The sequence below is a fragment of the Protopterus annectens genome, chromosome 8.part0, assembly GCF_019279795.1.
Source record: "Protopterus annectens isolate FY-2018-M chromosome 8.part0, PAN1.0, whole genome shotgun sequence".
Taxonomy (NCBI): domain Eukaryota; kingdom Metazoa; phylum Chordata; order Ceratodontiformes; family Protopteridae; genus Protopterus; species Protopterus annectens.
The window spans coordinates 1,929,530,587-1,929,550,556 of NC_056741.1; the positions used below are offsets into that span (position 1 = coordinate 1,929,530,587).

Consider the following 19,970-nt stretch of genomic DNA (forward strand, 5'->3'; position numbering starts at 1 on the left):
TCAAGCCTGCAACAGTAAACTGCATCTGTGAACTGATACCACACTTATTGGTTCTATTTCGAAGTTGTTTCTTTTACACAGTTAACTGCATTATTATCATCAGAAAGCACAGTCACAGCACTCTTATCTTTCAGCATGCACTTTCATCCTGATTAGTTACTTCGGCCTAGTTTTTAGTATCAATTAAAGCTGTTTAATGTATTCAGACACCGCCAGCTAAACGTTATTGAGGAAAAAATGGTCAAGGTCTGTACTACATAACTGCTCCAAATAATATCCACTTAAATTCACTGTTGCATGTAGAAAAAAAATTCAGTTAGCATTTTGAAAATATATTTACTAGAACAGAACTGTGTAAGCTAAACATATCAGCATTTCTTGCAGGCATTCATTCACTTTTGCATTTAGTTTTGTTTTTGTTCTCATTATTGACTTCTGGGATTTTCTAAGTGGGATGTTATGACAAATGAAACATTCATCTGTCCTCTGCCAAGAATCCGTCTCCTGACTTGTACCACGCCTTATCCACTGTGAAACATCCTGTGCTACCTAACAAACTTGGTAAGTTTAACTTTGGCAGTAATATTGTACAATGGTTTAAAAGCTAAAAGAACCTTTCAGGGGTTTGCTAGCAGCTCCCTCTCGGACAATGGAATCTTTAACATTGGTACGCCATAAGGCTCTACTCAAGGCTCCCTTTTCTTTCAACTCTTTACAAATGATTTATTTCTCAATCTAACTATGTATGCAGACAGACTGCTGCTCCTCGAGTCCAGCACTACAGCTGCAAAACTCCAACAAAATCTGTAGGTTTCTTTATCCAAGCTATGTAACTACGGACACAAAAATGGATTCTTATTAGTTAACTGAAATAAGGCCTGCGTCATGGTGCTTGTTCTGACAAACAAAATAAAATTACAAAGACCCAAAACTGTTATTAAAAGAAAAAAGGTAACTCAATCCCACATGTTACTCAGCAAAGATATCTTGGCACATTAACTTCAGATCCTACATTATCTTTTGCTCAGCAGACTAAAAGGGTGGTAAGCAAAACACTTGCCCAGTTAATTATGTTAAAGTCTAAGATCTCCTGTCTTTTCTCTCCCCTGACTACTGTGCCCTAGCCAGAAATGCTGTCATCCTTAAAACCGTATATAGCCAGCCATTATTAACAATGTATTCCAACTCAAAATACTTGTGCAACCTGCAAATTTGTCCTGCTTCCTGATGCTCACTCTCAATGTTGGGTCATTTGAAAGGCTTCCATTGGTCATTTCCCCATTTTGGTTAGACTTTAAATATCTCTGTAAAACTCTATGGAATGACAACTGTATAATTTCTGACTCCCTTACCTTTTTCAATGTTCCTGTTCCTTAAGTCATTCCTGAAAAACAAACATTTTTACTATAGTCTATCCTCTCTATGGCAAAGAAAATTGTTACTAAAAATTGGAAATCCCAATCTACTTCTGTCTTTAAAGTTGAGTTTATTCATCTTGTGAAATACATTAGTAAGAATGAGATTGCTACTATAAAAGCAAGGACTAATAACACAACCCATTATTTAATTGCTTGGACAAAACTGTCTAATCTGTTAGAGAAATATTAAGTATTCTCCTATGTTGTTGTTGTTGTTGTGTCTTTCGTCTTTTCCCGGTTAGGGGTCACCACAGCGGAACTCCGGTCCGCTAATGATTAGCAGTAGATTTTTACATGCTGAGTTGCCATCTCTGATGCACAACCTTCAACGAAGGTATGCCCATTCATGCATGTCTCCACACAGTAGACGCTCTAGCTGAAAATCGAACAGGACTACGTCGTACTGTGAGGCGATAACGCTACCGCAGCACCACCACTGCTTTTTTAGTTGTTATGGATATTGTATATAGTGTATTTGTTTTTTTTCTTGTTACTATAATGTTATGATATTGTGTTATAAAATGAATAAAAACATTTTGGAAAAAAAAGAATAAACTACTCCCATACGGGCAACCATGAATAATTTTCACCTTAGTTAAAACTTACTTCAAAACTACAACAGGAGAAAATGTGATGGAATTAGGAGCACGACCTAAAACACTTTATAAACAGATGGTTTTTCACCCTCTTCCAGTACCTATGAGGAAGAAAAAGGAGAAGAGGTTGGAACAGCAAGGGGAGGAGATGGTGAACAGATCATACAGCAGGGATAGGAAACCGAGGAAGGTCTCTGTGTGACTTCAGGTACTGATTGTTTGGTTTTTAATCTTTCTAGTATTGAGCTTTCTGACATACAGAAATGACTTTTGAGTCTAGGACTCAGTTTTGTACCAGCAGTCAAACATGTCTTTACTGATGTTATAATTGAGCTGTAACAATTTGGTAGAAATTTACGGCTTAAGAAACTTTTTGGTGATAGTGACCTAACTATCTCGTCTCATGGTGCATTGCGTAAACCTAGTTTGTTCATACCTAATTATGACTCAACAGTTGATGTGTTCATTAGGACATGTGAGCAACAAATATGTGAAAAGGGGCACTATAAGCATAGTGATTGTTTTTAAAATTTGTCATATGAAGAAAGACAAGCCCTTAAGGAAATACAGGAAAATAAACATTTAACAGTGCGCCTAGCAGATAAAGGAGGGGCTGTTGTCTTGATGGACACTGTGTTCTATATGGACAAAATAGAACTTATGCTTACTACTAATGTTGCCTATGTAAAGATTGATGGACTGACCATTAACCATATTATCATTCATGTTAAAGGAGCAATGTGTGATTTGAAGGAGATGGGTATTATCACAGATCATATATACAATTTCATTATTGTTGAACACCAACAGTACCTGTTTGTAAGGCGCTGTTGCTACAGCAGTATATGTATTCTGTTCTTCTCTTGCTGCCATAAAGGGCCTGGGTCATGCCTGAAAAGAGTCTGGTGACCAGCCCACCCACCCACCTACCTACCCAATTATCAAAATGAAATGAACAAGTAAATAAATAAAATAAGTTTCTGTTGTTCATTCGTTCATTCACTTTCCAGTAGCTGCTTCACCCTGTTTAAGACTATGGGAAAGCCAGACTCTTATCCCGGCACTCAGTGGGAGAAAGGCAGAGAACTTATTCTGAAAGGGAGGCCAGTCCATCAGATCATGACAAACATTCACAAACGCATGTACTTGTATTTCATATCTGTATTAGTTTTGTCAAACATAAAACTATATTTTATTCTGGGTTGTAACTTTGCTCCAGATAAAGTTCAGTTAGTTTAACATTCACAGTAGTGATGGTACTACCTTCTTGACTCCTCAATGAGCTGTGCTTTAATACAACTTAGTCTTGATGGTTTTCTATTAGCTTGAGCATTTTATTCCCTAGGGAATGCCTGTACTTAGGTTCACTACTGCAGTCGGCAAACATACATGTCTGCATACATAAAGTGATACATTTATATGAAAAGGTTAATAACTTGGTCATTAGGAGTAAAATAAAGAAGTATAAGAGTTAGACAGCAAATAACCTACCTGTACCATTGATGCAACCCTTTCCTATGCCAATTTCACACTGCAATTCCCAGTTAACTAACATATGTTCTTTTATGTCCTTACTTTTATTCAATGAATATCTGAATTTGTTTAACTGTATTTGGCCTCCAGAAACTGCTGGACCAGGATGACATCTTCACCCTAGCCCACTTCCCTACTGCAATCCCCACCTTTCTAATTAAAAAATCTCCCCTCATTAAAAAAAAATCACAGTGCTCCTTCCCTAATAATGGTCATATAACTTAACTATCCTGTTTTTTTTTATTAACAGTCTTGTTTTTTATAATAACTTCAGCACATTCCATTATTGCTTCTCTCTTTTTACATACTTGTGTTTGTCTGTATGAGGGGTTTTCTGAATAGCTGACTCTCGTGCTGTTTGTCATTAACTCTGCATTACTCTCAACACAGCTTATATCGCTTCTAAATATTTATATATTATATAAAGTCTGCCTAACTTCTCTGTATTTGTTTACATGGTATTATATTCTACTCAGTATGTGCTATTGTCAGTTTATTCACACAGGCTGTGCCTGAAAATGGTCAGCTCTGACCAACGCACTATACTGGTCAACAAACTTAAAATAAAATGTGGTTCCTTCCTGCATTTTCCATTTGCAGGAGTGGCACTGCTTTAATTGCATGATACAGAGATTTACCTGGCCCCACAAAATCTCTTATTAGCCTGAAATTGGAAAGGGACATGCACTTCATATCTGTGTGTCTCTATTTCACCTGTGAAGTCAACTGTGTCAGAATGAGAAAGCTGAGCTAAAGAGTAAAGTGTGCTTATGACATAGCCTAAATAAAACCACTGAAATCATAATTACTGGTTGCAGACAGAAATACCTTTCTTCTTCTGTACCTCACCGCTGACCATAATTTCAGTACAAAGAATATAGCTGTAGGATAGCATGCATATAGCTTAAGTTCAAGAATATTAAAGGATACATAGTAGAAGGCAGTTTTAGAAGATCCTACCATTTCCTTTGCAGATGTTTTTCCTCCACAGCAATTTCATTTTGTTTTAACTTGCCTTGTTTCTAGGCAAATCCTGTTTAGTTCTACTTTAGCTCTACCGATGTGTAATAAGACACAATGGCTGGATAGATTTGTGTCTCAAAACATTCCCCATCTCTGGAGTAAATTACCTATACATGTTAAACAGAGAGTCCTTGCTACTTTTAAAGTAAATATTAACAACTGGATGGGGAGTCACAAATTTGCCCCAAATCTATCCTGTGTAGCCCTCCTGGAAGCAAAACGACACTCTGGAATATGGATTACCAGCTTGGCTTAAATAGTCAGTAGACTAATTGCCTAATATTGACCTATGAACTTATGAACCTATATTAGGGTAATGGCAGCAAGAGACATGGGTCTGAAGAAGGCAGATAAGAAGAGAGATTGACAGTTGAGAGGGGACTGCAGAAACCAAACAAAAATACCAAAAACAATAAGGATTTGTAGAAAACCATAGGACCACATAAACAAGTACCACAATTTTCTCCTTTTTTGTGACTTCTGTGCAATCTTTTTTTTCTGTTTGCCATCTTCACTGCTACTGAAAAGGGACATTTTTTTTATTTTCTGAATGACTTTGAGAGAATGCGTATTACTAAGAAAAATGCCTAACCCCATCTCCCACATGCACAGATATACATTGCTTGGAGGTGTTCCCTGGAGTTTTCCATGATCACTCAGTCAAGTAGAAAGCAAGCAGCATAGAAAAAAAAAGATGTTTTCCTTACATCCTGTGAAATTCGGTTTGATTCATTTGCAGAAACATACAGCCGTTGGAGCACCAGACATACGGCCACTTACAAATATGGAAATAGTGCACCTCTGAGTGAAACTGCAGGGTACACTATTTATACATAATGCTGTCCAAGTAAACAGAATATCACATTTCCATACCGACACATTTGAACAGGAGCCTCCCAATTCCAGACAATCTTGCAGAGTGAAAATTAACATCCAGTGTTTGAATCCTGTCTTGTAGTAATCATCCTGAATCAAAGTTTTCAGAGAAGGAAACTCTCTGCCCCATAACAGTGTAGCTCCAAAAATATGCTTCAGAAATCTCCCATCACAATGGTCTGCCATGAAACTCATAGAAGCCAGCAAAATACATGTATATGAGCCAAAAAAGCACATATAGGCTAGACAAGCTATTTACTTACTGCCTTTACACTTCACAGTAAATCTGTTCACAGGTGATGATGTGACAAAGAAACCGCTGTCTACACTGTAAATTTTAATAAGAAATTGAGACAGTATTTAAACTTCGTACCTCATGAAACCAAAGTGCACAGAACCACAATATTAAGTGTCCCTGGCAAGATCTGATATCAACCCAAGTATATATTAAGATAGGCACTCCAACTGTGGCTTGACATATTCCATTCATTTTACGTCACTTGGTTAGTAATCTACATAGTCAAAAGGTGTTTACAATGTAATGTATGAATGCATGGTAGACTGGTTCGGTGCATGATGTGCACACTGCATGGGAGAAGGGTGTCATGTATGACATCACTCCAGGGGAGGTGTGTCATGTATGACATCACTGCATGGGAGAATATGGGTGTAAAGTGGAGAGGTTGCAGGGATCAACAGTACTAAAGAATAATCCATTCAAATCTCAATTGTTAGTGCAGGCAAGGGAATCCCCTGAATGAGGAAGATTCTAAATCTTTGCTTTTGATGCTATCAAATGATTCCAACGTAATGAAGATAACAGCTTGAATAACAATAAGGGATCAAATCATAGTTTGCACAAAAGGTAAGTTTAGGGGTGCTTATAAACTAAGCCATTGCAAAGATGGTTTCATAACTGCAAAGACATAAAGCAGGTGTTTTATGCCCAATTGTGAGTTTGTTTTTGTTAGATACTAGGCAATGTCCAAATGTCCGAAGACTTGAACATAACAGCTGTGGTGCCTTTGTACAAAGGGGGAAGCAGAAAAAAATATAGGGTACTACAAGCCTGTTAGTCTAATGCCAGTGTCAGGTAAAGAGAAGTAGTCAGGAAAGATCAAGACTGAATTGCACACCTGTTGCCATACCTATCAACCTCCAAGTGCAAGAAATCCGGACAAAGCCAAATGGAGGACAAAAGACCAGAATCAGGGAAAGATTTTAAAAATTGCTCTTATAAACTTAGAAACTAGTTAGGATAACAGGTTTTGCATTAGCATGAGTTTTCTGAAGGACATGAAGTTTGAAACTCAAATATATGTCATTATTTAGTGACTCAGAGATTTACTGGATAATCTCATAGTTTATGAAGAACACAACAAAAATATGAGGCATTAATACAGACATTCTGCAAAAATATGGTCAGTTGAGAGGTATGCCTGAAGCTTTGGAGCAGAAAGTGTAATGACTGAACCAATGTACATTACAAAGACAATGCCTCACAGTACTGAATCTGTTCTGTACTGGATACACTGTATTGTCCCAACATACCTTTTAACTCCTGTCACTCACAGGTAGTTTGAAAGAACCATTGAGCAACAGTGTTCTGAATGTACGGATTTAATTATGTTCTTTGCCATTAAACTGTGCAGAAACAGTACTAGTTCAGATGAACATACCCATTTCCTGGTTAAACCAATGTAGCTTAAGTCATCCTAAGAGTTAGAACTCACAAACTACTATTTCCAATAAAATGAAAGATCGTGTGTGCATCATGACATCAAATTTCACAGTGAATTCATCTTTTCATTTCTCCTCTCGCTCTGATGTATTCACCTGTCTGCCTCCTTTATTCTCCTTCTCCTCTCACCTATAACACTCACTTACTCTAACCTACACGTTGTTATCGCCTTTTCTTCCTCTGAGTATCTTTTCACTTGTCTTTCCTGCCTCGTTTTCTTTTAACTTTCTCACTTCACCTTCTATTTTCCTTTCGTCAGCTCACCAATGGGCATCTCAACATTTTTTTCAATAGTTTTGTAATAAAAGCTCCTTTTATTTTTTTTATATTTTACTGTCCTCATTAGTTTTCCTTGTAATTTAGTATAATTTTAGATTCATCATCTCGCTGCTATATTATTACAAAACTGCATCATATTGCATTTTTTAAAATCGTATTCTACATCATAATATAACATACCTTTCTTTTACACTTTGTACTGTTAGCTTTCATTTGTTTTATAACCCTCAACAAGTATAATCATTAACCGTTAACTGTATTTTTGTATTGGAGTTTTTCACCCCAGGCCTCACTGAAAAGGATCTTTTAAGACCCATTTGGACTAACCCAGTAAACAAATGACAATAAATAAAAAGGAACATCTCTGAGTAAATCATCTTAATATATAAAAACTGGGATTCTTTGTTTTGTGTATTTTATAAAGAAATGTTTTCTGAAGGCACCTGTTTACTGTCATACATACATACATACAGCTGTAAGTAGCACTTCTTCTAGATCCAACACAAAGCTAAAATTTGATTTGGTATAAGTCATTTAAACTGATTTTCTGTAAAGGCTTCTCAATTGTTGTTTGATTGAAGCAAAGCCTCATTGAAAAACTGAGACAAAAATCATGACATTTTTTGTGAACAAAGTCCCTCATGTACTCCATCCACTGCAAGACCTCCATGCGCCTCCCTCCTTAACATAAAAACCTGAGGTTGCTGCACTTTGAGGAAAAGGATGCAGAGTGATTGCAAGAATGCATTTTACAGCCCATACATGATGAATCATCAGCCAATAGCTCATCTTCAATAAGCATTTAAACTCTCATAATTCCTGCTAAATATATACTCCATTAGCTACTTAAGCCATTGCTTTGTTGGTCCAAGACACCTTGATTAATTCACTGCTGCCCAATCCAAATAATGGTGTTCTTCATTTAACACTTAATAATTTTGTTCTTCCTTTGCTCTAACAGTATATCTGGATTTCTCTGCGAAAATTGCATTGTCTGGCTTAATCATTTAAAGGAAAACACCATGGATAGGAAACACTTTGGGAGAGGTCTTTTGCTGTCTGATTTTCCATAAACATAAGCAGTCCTTTAAGGATCTGCAGTACAACAACACCACAGTTTTGTGGAACAAGCACCGTCACTTCATTAATCCCAGGAGAAGTAAACCACAACACAATGCTTGTAAAACCAGGGCTTTACATTTTTTTCTCTTTCATTAGTTTGTTAACCCTCCGTTACTAAAATAAACACAGGCTTTATCATCCATTTCTGCTATCCAAAATAACATTGCATTCCATTTATTAAACTTGTGTCCACACTCATATTTCAAAGCCTACTCTCATATCTAAAAATCTTTAAATAACCCCCTTTTAAATCTGTTATGCACCTGTCCTTTTACCCACTATCAGCACATTAATTTAAATCAATGCAAACATATTTCAGTATGTGTGTTCCTTTCAGTATAACAATATCATTGTATCAAATGTTAGAGTAGATCTAGTGCTACACTTGTAAGAAGGGAATTCAACTTTAAAACAGAGAGGACACTTAACACTCTGCATTAAATTCTGCCATTGCCCATCTTCTCCATTGAATCATATTTATATTCCTCTCAGACTTGCCAACCATTAGCTCACTCACTTGTAATTCCTTTACTTTTTCCCGCCCCAGGATTTTGGGAGAATATAACTCATATAAGAATGTAACAAACTGTAGTTCATACCACCCATTAAAACCACTGTTAAGTACAAATAAAACAACCCCTCAGTCTCCCTTTAAATCACCCAAAATCCTTCAGTGCTACCATCTAGCAAGTCTTGTGTGTAGGATGACTCACTACAACACAAATCAGTAGTTGAGAATTAAAAAACCTTGCACTTGGCCATAGTGGAATTTCTGGACAGGTACAAGGCATAATGACCTTCACAAGTTTAAAAAACATACAGTTAGACAATCACCAGCAGCTTAGAACTCAGTGTAAGTTCTTTGTACTTACTATCCTAGTCTGCAAGAAAGCCAAAATCAAAAGGCCTGAACTAGATCTTGCCTTCTGTGACTCAGTGTTATGAAAAGCATAAATGATTTTCCCATAAAATTCAACCACATGTATAAAACAAGATTTGTTTTTATAAAATGCATGCCGTACTCTACTAACACTAAACCTAAAATTGTTCAAAATGCATCATTTTGCCATAAACAACTTGTTCCATGTATTTACTAAATAGAGGTGATTTCAAGTAGCTGAAAGAGACATCAGAGCTGCCATGTTTCAAAACGAGTACTGTATTGGCAGACAGCCATAAATGAGGGACAAAACAGTTTTTTTTTAAAAACATTTAAATAGCTAGTACAAAGGTACAATTACTGAATTTGGATTCTACAAATAATAAAACCAATTATTCTACAAATAATATAGTTTGGAATGTTTTCAGAGAGACAAAGAATTGGTAACTCTAATCTTTGGCAAGGCAGATCACATTTCTTAAATTGTGATGTCGCATAAAAACAAGAAATACAATATTGAATGTGCCAAACTAAATAAACGCCTTTCACAAAGTTAATTCCAAATATTTCATAAACCAAGTTAGCCATGTCAAATTGCTATTATTATTATTATTATAATAAAGCTGTATCACTGACTCAATGAATGAAGTCCTAGCCATAGGCAAATATACCACTAGTGTCTTCTTATCATTTTAACAATGACAACTGATGAATTACCACCCTCATACCTACCAGCCATCAAACCCCGTTCTACAGGTCTTGTGCCAGTTTCTTCAGATTGCTTTAATGCACATTTGTAGTTCTCTTAATACACTCCAGTTGTCATGCTCGAGTTTTCAATTCTAGCCAATTCAACCTAAATTATTATTCTCAGACTGTGGGTAAACTGTTTAAGAGTATACTATCTATTTAATGAATCCACCATGGAGGTTTTGTTCTGTACTTAGCTCCAGTACATTTTTTAGACTGTAAGACTTAGTTGGTGATAGATTCCTCATGAGGGGCAATTTCAAATTTAATCTGGTCGGGCAAAGGATTACAGCACTGAGCTATTAATAAGCCAGTTCATATCGACATTGTACAGGGTTTGACTCCTTCCACCTTTGTTTACCTAATGTGTGACTCTAAGTCACTTCATCAGCCACTGCTCTTGGGTCACCCCTGAGAAGGAACAGTCATGTCAGGTGGAATTACTTGGTGAACAAACTGGTAAAATATAAATTTGCTGCTGGCTATTGGGTTATAGCTGGAGGTTAAACTGGTCAGTGTAATATAATTTAACCAGATACTAAAATGAAACTAAGTACTACATTTACATATTGATTCATTATATTAAGTAGAACTAGGCTTAGATCAAAGATTGCTAAAATAGTTTAGGAATGTGGTAAATTTCCAAATCATTAGTAAAGAGAAGTTCATATAAATACTTTACAGAGGGGATCTAAAAAGAGTATGGTAATGGCTGAGGAAGCTAGAAAGTTGTGAGTGGGCAGCACCATAGGAGGGCAGACAGCCTAAGAAATACCAGTAAGATGTGTGTGCAAGTGTATATATGTACCCTTAATCTTTTCTATGTTAATCAACAGAAAAATAAGTTTTTCAATGTAAGACATAAAGCATATATGTTAAAATTGACTAGTATAGTCGGATGAAAACCAACTCTGCAAATCTTCTTTTCTTACAGCTGGTTATACCAGCTAACAGTTACATGAAATTTTGTATCTCCCTCCCTGAGTTTCAGCAAAACTGCAAATGATAACTAAGGGAGGTGGGGGTGCAGGGGCCTCCATCCATCATGCATGGGAGTGAGGTGGAGCTGTTAGCTACTATGATATTGTAATTATTACATGTTTGAACACAATGTTCACCAATATTAACAAAAGCTCATCCAAAATGTAAATAAACTAAACTGCTACAGTCACCCAGCCAATACTGCTCTACATCACCGATGCTGTAAGATATCAGATGCCTAAATATCCACAACAAAGGCAGTGGCACGCTAACACACATACTACTAAACAACAACGACAACTGTGCTATCATAAGAAAGCATGGAGTTCCATTTCCCATAGTCACACACACCTATATAATAACACTGGTATGATAATATCACATTCAGTGCTAACTTACACAAAAGCACTACACCTGCAATAGTGCACTCACCCGCCAACTCTGACACCATAGGACTGGTAGTGTGAGGCACCCTTCTGAGCCAAGTCCTACACTTACACAAACAGTATGACATCGGAGCAGAGGTGCTGTAAAACCACACACACAGCTAGCTCCTACAGTTACACAGACACTGCTAAATCACAACACTAGTACTATAATACTACAATCACATGGACACTAATACATCACAACACTGGTAATACAATACTATGGTCACTCAGTTCCCACAGTCACATGGACACTACTACATCACAACACTGGTAATACAATACTATCGTCACTCAGTTCCCACAATCACATGGACACTACTACATTACAACACTGGCAATATAATACTATGGTCACTCAGTTCACACAGTCACATGGACACTACTACATCACAACACTGGTACTGTAATACTATGGTCACTCTGTTCCCACAATCACACAGACAGTGCTACTCCAACACCGGTAGTGTAATACTACATCCACTGAAATGTCCCTTTCAATCCATTCCCACAGTCACAGAGACAGTAGTATACCAACACTGGCATTATAACACCACATTCACTCTGCTCCCACAGTCACAGAAACAGTACTACACCAACACTGGTATTATAACACCACATTCACTCTGCTCCCACAGTCACAGAAACAGTACTACACAAACAATGGCACTAGAACACCACATTCACTCTGCTCCCACAGTCATAGAAACAGTACTACTCAAACAGTGGCACTATAACACCACATTCACTCTGCTCCCACAGTCACAGAGACAGAACTGCACGAACACTGGCACTGTAACACCACATTCACTCTGCTCCCACAGTCACAGAGACAGAACTACAACAACACTGGCACTATAGCACCACATTCACTCTGCTCCCACAGTCACAGGGACAGAACTACACCAACATTAATACTGTAACACCTCATTCACGTTACTCCCACAATCATACTGACAGTGCTACACCAACAGTGGCACTATAACACAACATTCACTTTGCTCCCACAGTCACAGATACAGTACTACACCAACACTGGCACTATAACAACACATTCACTCTGCTCCCACAGTCACAGAGACAGTACTACACCAACAGTGGCAGTATAACACCACATTCACTCTACTCCCACAGTCACAGAGACAGTACTACACCAACACTGGCACTATAACAGCACATCCACTCTGCTCCCACAGTCACAGAGACAGTACTACACCAACACTGACACTATACCACCAGATTCACTCTGCTCACACAGTCACAGAGAAAATACTACAGCACTGGCACTATAGCACCACATTCACTCTGCTCCCACAGTGACAGAGACAATACTACACTGGCATTGTTAGTATATCACCACATTCACATCTAGCTCCCATACTTTCACAGTAATACACCATGACCACTTCCCTACACCTCATTATGTGTAGAAGGTTCCATGTTGTTGAATTCCCTCCCACAATGTTGAACTTATCAGTTTATGTTTTCCATAGGAAGTCCTTGCTAATTCAGTTTCTAAGTGTGTGCCAGCAATTATACCTTTTGTTTTTTTAAACAACTTCTGTTTTCACTATGCAGCCATGCACTTGCACCCCAACTGAAGTACAGGTGGACTTGCTGCCATTATAAAATCACTTTTAAATTTTTCATTTAGATGAAGTCCTCTGGCGTTAAAGTGGATGAGTTGAGTCCTTACCAAGATGCAATAACACCACCTTCACAGCTAAATCTAAGAGTCACACAACAGTACACAGTATTGGTACTATGATATCACATTCATTCTAAATTCTGACAATTACACAAGCAGTACTAGACAAAACCACTATAGCTAATGACATCATAGACTAAATCACCACAACTAATGACATCACAGACAAAAAACATCAGGACAAAACTTACTCTGAAAATAAATGCTACTATCAGGGTGCCAGTACTGCTTCGGTTACTAGCATACATCCATTCTCAGTGTCATTATGTCAATCATAGAACAAAGCCAGAAGGTGGGTGGAGAGTAAAAAGTGAAGCATGCCCTTCTGCAGGAAACTGTAACACAAAGATTTGCAATAATACTGATACACAGTGGAAGGTGGAGGAAGTATAAGGGGGACTTGCCAAATGCAAAACAAGGAGCTGGATAATGACTAAAACCAAAAGCAAAGAAGATTAAAACATCCCATGCAAAACATGTACATAGTGTCATAGTTTATGAAGGAACTGTAACAAAAAGAACTCAAGCAAGTGCCCAGGTGGACAACATATTTTAAGAAAAGTAATCTTGCTGTACCAGTTTAACAGAGGCAGTTAGGACAATTCAGAGGAAACTGGAGAAATGTTGTTTCACAGAAAAGGTGATAGCCCTGGCACAGTTTGTCAATTCAGAAGTTATGAAATAATTTATGATAAGCTTTGGGACATGCACAGTAGAATTACTCTGAGGAGGAGAAAAATGTAATCTGATTAGTTCCTCAGGATCTACAAGACATACAATTAGAAAACAGGCAAACTTGGTGAGCCAAATGACTCCTGCATTTTATCAGTGCCTAGGCTTTTGTTGCACCCAGACAGCTAATAAATAGTTTGGAAAAAGCACAAATCATTTCTGCTTATAAACAGAAAATTAGGATACTAAGCAAACAGGAACGACACTGTTATTTCTGAAACTTGGGCATTTCAAACAAATTATAGTTCTATACACATACAGAACTTCCTGTAGTCCATGTATATTGACTCAGCTCAGTCAAATTTCTCTTGTGCTTAAAATGTTTGACCCATTTAATCAATAAAGCACACAGATAAAAACATTAGGGTTTCCATAGGAATGTAACATTGGTCTGTTTTTTTTTTTCAGTCTGTAAAAAATGTAACAAAAATAAACTCGGAAACAAGATATCCACTGAAGTGCTGCAAACCACCTCAAAGAAAAGTAACAAGAGTTATACAAGCACAATCTGTAACTATACAACAAACTAAAAATGTATATCAATTATTGCATAGTTGTTGTATCTTCTATTACTTAAGATTATGCATACTCAGGATGCCTTGCACTGACAGTAACATTACCTTTCTGATAAGCACTTGTGTGTGTAATTCTGAAGCACATATTTATACCAAAATGTGTCCAAACATTAAACTGCTTTTGTGCTGAACTGGGTCAGTAAACTGAAGAACAGATACATTACTAACAAAATTGATGGTTTCATCTCACAGAAGATAAGGAGTGTACTTTTATCCAAAGCATGACATCACTCCCAAGTTTGTTTGTATTTCAGCTTATTTCTGATCATTAGCCAACATTTTAACTACTGCTGAGAATATTATGTTTAAGGAATTATGCTTGACCCCCAACTACTGTAAATCAGTTTCTCATGAACTTAGAGAAAGTACAAGACAAATGTTTCCTGCTTTAACCACGTGGGATGAACCTTATGCCGTATTAATGCAATTAGAATAGATCAACACACAGCAATGCTTTAGTTCATTCTGGAACTGTAATAAGCTTTGTTCCAAAGCCAGAGGCTAAGAATGAAGCCTTCACTGACCAAGTCATAGTGTAAAAATCCAGAAAAAACAACTGTCCACTCTAACCTTACCTCGCTTCTGTATTATGATCCGCAGCAGGGGGTTAGCTGAAGATAGTGCCTTGTGGTAATTGTCATCATTGTTAATTGGAAGTAAATCCCCATGGATATCTGTATATCCCAATAATACATCCACACAGGGAATCTGATGAATTGTTTGAATCAGCTGATAAAATTCCTGGAAGCCACCCACAGAGTTTCTTTTCAGAGCAAACCGTCGGAATTCAGCTTCAAACTGAAAGCAAAGAGGAATACTTCAGTCAACAATTTTCATTTGGTAAACGTCTATCTGTATAATAACGTAAAAAAATTACAAGAGTATCCTAAAGACAAAAAACAAAGTTTTAAGAATTTAAATGCTGAGATAGTTATTGTTCACTACTGCCGATTAACTTTGTTGAAGGATGTTAGCTGTACCTATTGACAATAAAACACATTGTTATGTAACAATGTATTAGAATCCTTTACTTTTCTGTTGAGTGGGTGTGGCATTCAATTACCATACCATGACCTGGATAAGAAGACCTCAGTTATAATTATATTCTTCATTGCCTAACACACTTTGATTTAATGCAGCACAGTAGAATTATGCAAGACAGTGGGATGTGTTCAGTGTCCTAAACGCAATTGGCCTTACCTCATTTTACAAAGCATGCAGAATGCCAGGGTAGATAAATGGATACCCTCATTTTTATACAAAGTATAGCTGCTTTACTTACACACACACACACACACACACACATGTTCAGTTGCTGTTAAGCAAAATAACTAGCAGCAATAAAACAAGACAATAAGCCAGTAAATCCATTTAATTAGGATAACTAACAAGTAATCTAATTTTCCCTACAGGTTATCAAAGTGTTAATAGATATGGGGATGCCAGGAGATCTGACCACACTATCAGATCCATGAAATCAAGGACTAATGAAGAGTTCTGCAGCAAGATCTACAGGGCAAAAGTTTTATGTTGCAGCCACGGACGTTCAGTGCCTTCCCACAACTGACAATTCAGTTCATCTGAATGAAATGAAATCCCGTATTCTGAATGAAATAATGTATGCATATATACTGGCAGCATTATAATTGCAAAATGTGTCTAAACATACTTAACTAAAATGTGAAAGAAGATGGGACGATATGGTCAAAACATAGTTCAAAGCCTTTATTTTCTATCATGCCTTTGGAATAAGAGTTTGGTTCAGTTGGGGAAGCCGTCCCACTCCTATTGGAGGAGAATGCTGCCCTCCTCTTCCCAAGTTAGAAGCAGCACCTTAGGATATGTCATATTTCTGATGAGATGGTTTTTCTGTGGTTGGCCAATTCAGCAAAACAGATTTGGAGAGTTGTGTTTTGTTAACTTAAAAAAATCAGTGGTTCTCAATGCTCTTTCTACTCTTTGTAAAATGTAAAAACAGCTGTAGCTAAAGTCACATACTGATGCTGTTTACACAAAACTGCAATTCGTGTTTACCTGTCAGTGTAGCTCACCAATAAATCTATAAACAACTTCATCCTAGTTTCCAGTTTGTACTTCGTATGAAGAAAGGCAAATTCATAATGACACCAGACAGCATACTACCTTCAATTCCACCAGAAACATTCAGATTTTTTTTTTCTTTTTTTGGTCTGTATATAATTCATTGCCACCCCCTGTGACGCTGGAAATAGTCAGCACTGACAGTTTTCTCACAATAATAGTAACGAAAGCACATCTTATTGCCCACTTATACGTGCAACACAATGCGCACAAACGTTTTCACCAGCACCCAGTGGCTCTTAATATATGACAGATCATTTGTCAATTCCTGACCTTAATTACATACACTGGCATACGCATACTATACTGGGAGCAAACTCATTAAAAGTAGTGCAACTGAAAAAAAACTTCTTATGTAATTACGATTATCAAAGTTTATAAACTACGGTACTGTATGACTCTACTTCAGATTATTCACTTTCCGAAATTTGCCAGCAAGCCTGGGACAATGAAACTAGAAAATTCCTGACAAAAGAGGTGAAAATCAGGTTTAAAGAAGGTTCTTGTTATTATTCGGGTTTGGAAGTTCAAAGCAAGCGGTCTTTGTAAATTTTCACCAATACACCAATGTTTGTGTGGCGGAGGTCAGCCTTTCACCACTATAATATGTAATGCGTGTAGGCGAATTCTTTATAGCACAATACTTAGCTCACTGTAAGATAGTAAGTTAGCATTCCAACGTAATGGTTTAATAAGGTTTAAGACGTTATCATTTCAGGCTAACAATAAAAACAACTATTAGCAGTAAATGATGCATGCCCCTTTCTCACGTTTCTTGTTTCATTAGAATGCCTTAATTTCAACGGATGAAGAGGTAATCAGAAATATTATATTTTACAATCTTGGGAACTGACCGAACAATAATAAAATAGATTATAGCCTTTCCCCGAATTCCTTAATTGTACATTGCGCGAAACTTCCAACGCCTGCAGATCAGTTTAACAGAGTAAGGCATACTTAGCACATCGGATCGGACTTAATCCATATATACTGGAGAATTAGCATAATGATTCAAAAAACGGCTCATTAACAGAATGGCACCGCTTCAACACACTACCACTATTACACAGAAAGGTCTCATAGCACAGATCATGGTAAACACTATTACAGCAGGTGCTCTGGAGATATTTCACACTTGCATAGCTCTCAACCTTCCATCTCTAAAATGAGGAACACTAGCCCTCATAATGTGGAACAAATGGGCAAAATGTGGAACACATACCAATGGCTTACTAACAACTTCAACTAGGAGGGTCATAGGATGGTCAAAATATGCTGGTTTTACTTATAAAGAAGATATTCTAATGAATTAATAGGATTCATTTCTATTTACAATGGATTTCACTAAAAAAATTCCTAACACTGAATGTGTGACAGAGTCTTTCAATGTGGAACATTTGAGGAACTTGGAGGAACATGAACTTTTTAAGACCCCAAATGAGGTACGTTCCTCGTAATGAGGTACACTTGAGAGGTATGCACACTTGAATAATTTCCCTTATGCATACTTAACGTTTTGTAATCGATAGAAAATAAATGCCATTAAAACTGTGGCTTTTCAGAAATTCAGGCACGATATGCTGAATAGACAGGAGATTTTTAAAGCCCATTATCTGAAGGGCTGCATGTATGATCGCAGATAAATGCTAATAAAACCACCTCCTAGTAAGAATACAGCAATTTCTGTTGCCAAGATTGAGTGCAGTAACCCGACTTACTTTGCTCTTGACCTCGATTATGTTGTCTGGGGTTCGGGACGGAGTCCTGTGATGTTTCGCCATGGCTAAAGGATGCCTTCCTGCGTTGAAGACCATGCAGGGGTTCGAGTCACAGGTTCCTTACGAGAAGAGCCTTTCTAGGTTAGCTCTTCTCTACCTTCAGTGCAGCGTCTGGAGCAGTGCGTTGCAGGACTGACAGCTCGCACTCTCCTGTTGTGACGTCATCTAAGAGGCGGGCGCGCAGTGAGGATTAGACATCACTCCAAAAGCTGCTGACAACGTTGCTATGGTAGCTGTAGGAGACGTGCGGAGAAAGGGGGCGTGTGACATTCCGCGCAAGGAAGGATACGGGGTACCTTGCCTTTCTGTACTGCCTTCACTTTTAATAATCTGCAGGGACTGTTATGCTGCAGCGTCATCGAATGAGGAGGTGTATGCAAGGTTTTGTGCAAAACTGATGGGCCTGCAAACGCTTGCTCTTAATTGTCATCTGTTCTAACACACAAGAGCACAATATCTCCACCTGCACCGTGTACTGCAGTACTGATTCCCCATACACGCTCTCACCTGTCCAGAATTTCCAGACTTTTGTTTAACATTTTTGGTCTGGTCCTCGTGAAATTTGTGATTTTCTGTCAACTTATCGCGGACTGAAGTTGCTAATTAACGGCAGCCATTTGCGTTTCAGATTTCATATTCTTCACAAAATTAATAGCAATGTACAACATCATATTCTGTAAACTTCCCGAGGAATATTTAAAATCTGACTCTCCCCATTTTAAGCCTTTGTCACACACCCTTCTATTTTGAGAAGGGATGGCTTTGTCCAGAATTCTCCAACTAAGACGCTGATAGGTGTGCACGTACATAAACTGTGCCTTGGAACTTTATGATTTTCACTGAGGTGCTAGTCTATTTCTGATGCTGAAGAAGTAAGATCACAAGAATGCATATTTGACAGATGACGTAAAATGACGATGTTGGCTGCTCAAGTGAGCAGAGATGCAAATTAGAGTCTCCTAACTTGTAACTGGGTCAAATTCCTGAGCAAGCATTACAATGCAGCGTCAGCATGACGCGTTGTGCTATGCTATCCTTAAGGACATGACACGTAGTGGTTGATGCCCTCATTTGTAAACAGTGGAACTTAAAAAGCGTGAGATTTGATAGCTTGTGGCTGAGGAAATCGCCACAAAAAAGGCATCCATCTGCAGTCACAAGAAAATGTTTCATTTCAGCCCCCACGAGCTTCATAAATGTGAGTTGGATCCGGATCAGACTGCAGTGGTTTCGAGGACTTTTAGATTTAGTTGACAACTTGTAATCACGGAATGAAAGTCATTAATTATTGTTTTTGTTTAGCAGTTGTTATGTAGCACGTGATGGAGCAGCCGTCAAGACATTCAGTATATGGGAATGTAGTAATGTTTAAGTTTGAAGACATTATTCAATGTATAAATTGTTTTAGGGTAGACACTATACCTCTCACCGGTCTAGACTTTCGCAGAAT

The 19,970-nt window shown here is 37.7% G+C and overlaps 1 protein-coding gene across 1 annotated transcript in view; it reads right to left on the reverse strand.

Annotated features, from left to right (window-relative positions):
• The window catches only part of LOC122809730 (partitioning defective 6 homolog alpha-like), a 504,909-nt gene extending 486,298 nt beyond the window's left edge, over positions 1-18,611 (reverse strand). Inside the window, exons 1-2 of the mRNA XM_044081436.1 lie at positions 18,461-18,611; positions 15,218-15,440 (exon numbers count right to left, since the gene is read on the reverse strand). Coding sequence (XP_043937371.1) covers positions 15,218-15,440; positions 18,461-18,556 — 319 coding nt within the window. The 5' untranslated portion in view covers positions 18,557-18,611. The remainder of the gene's footprint in view (positions 1-15,217; positions 15,441-18,460) is intronic.
• Between the last annotated feature and the right edge of the window lie 1,359 nt (positions 18,612-19,970).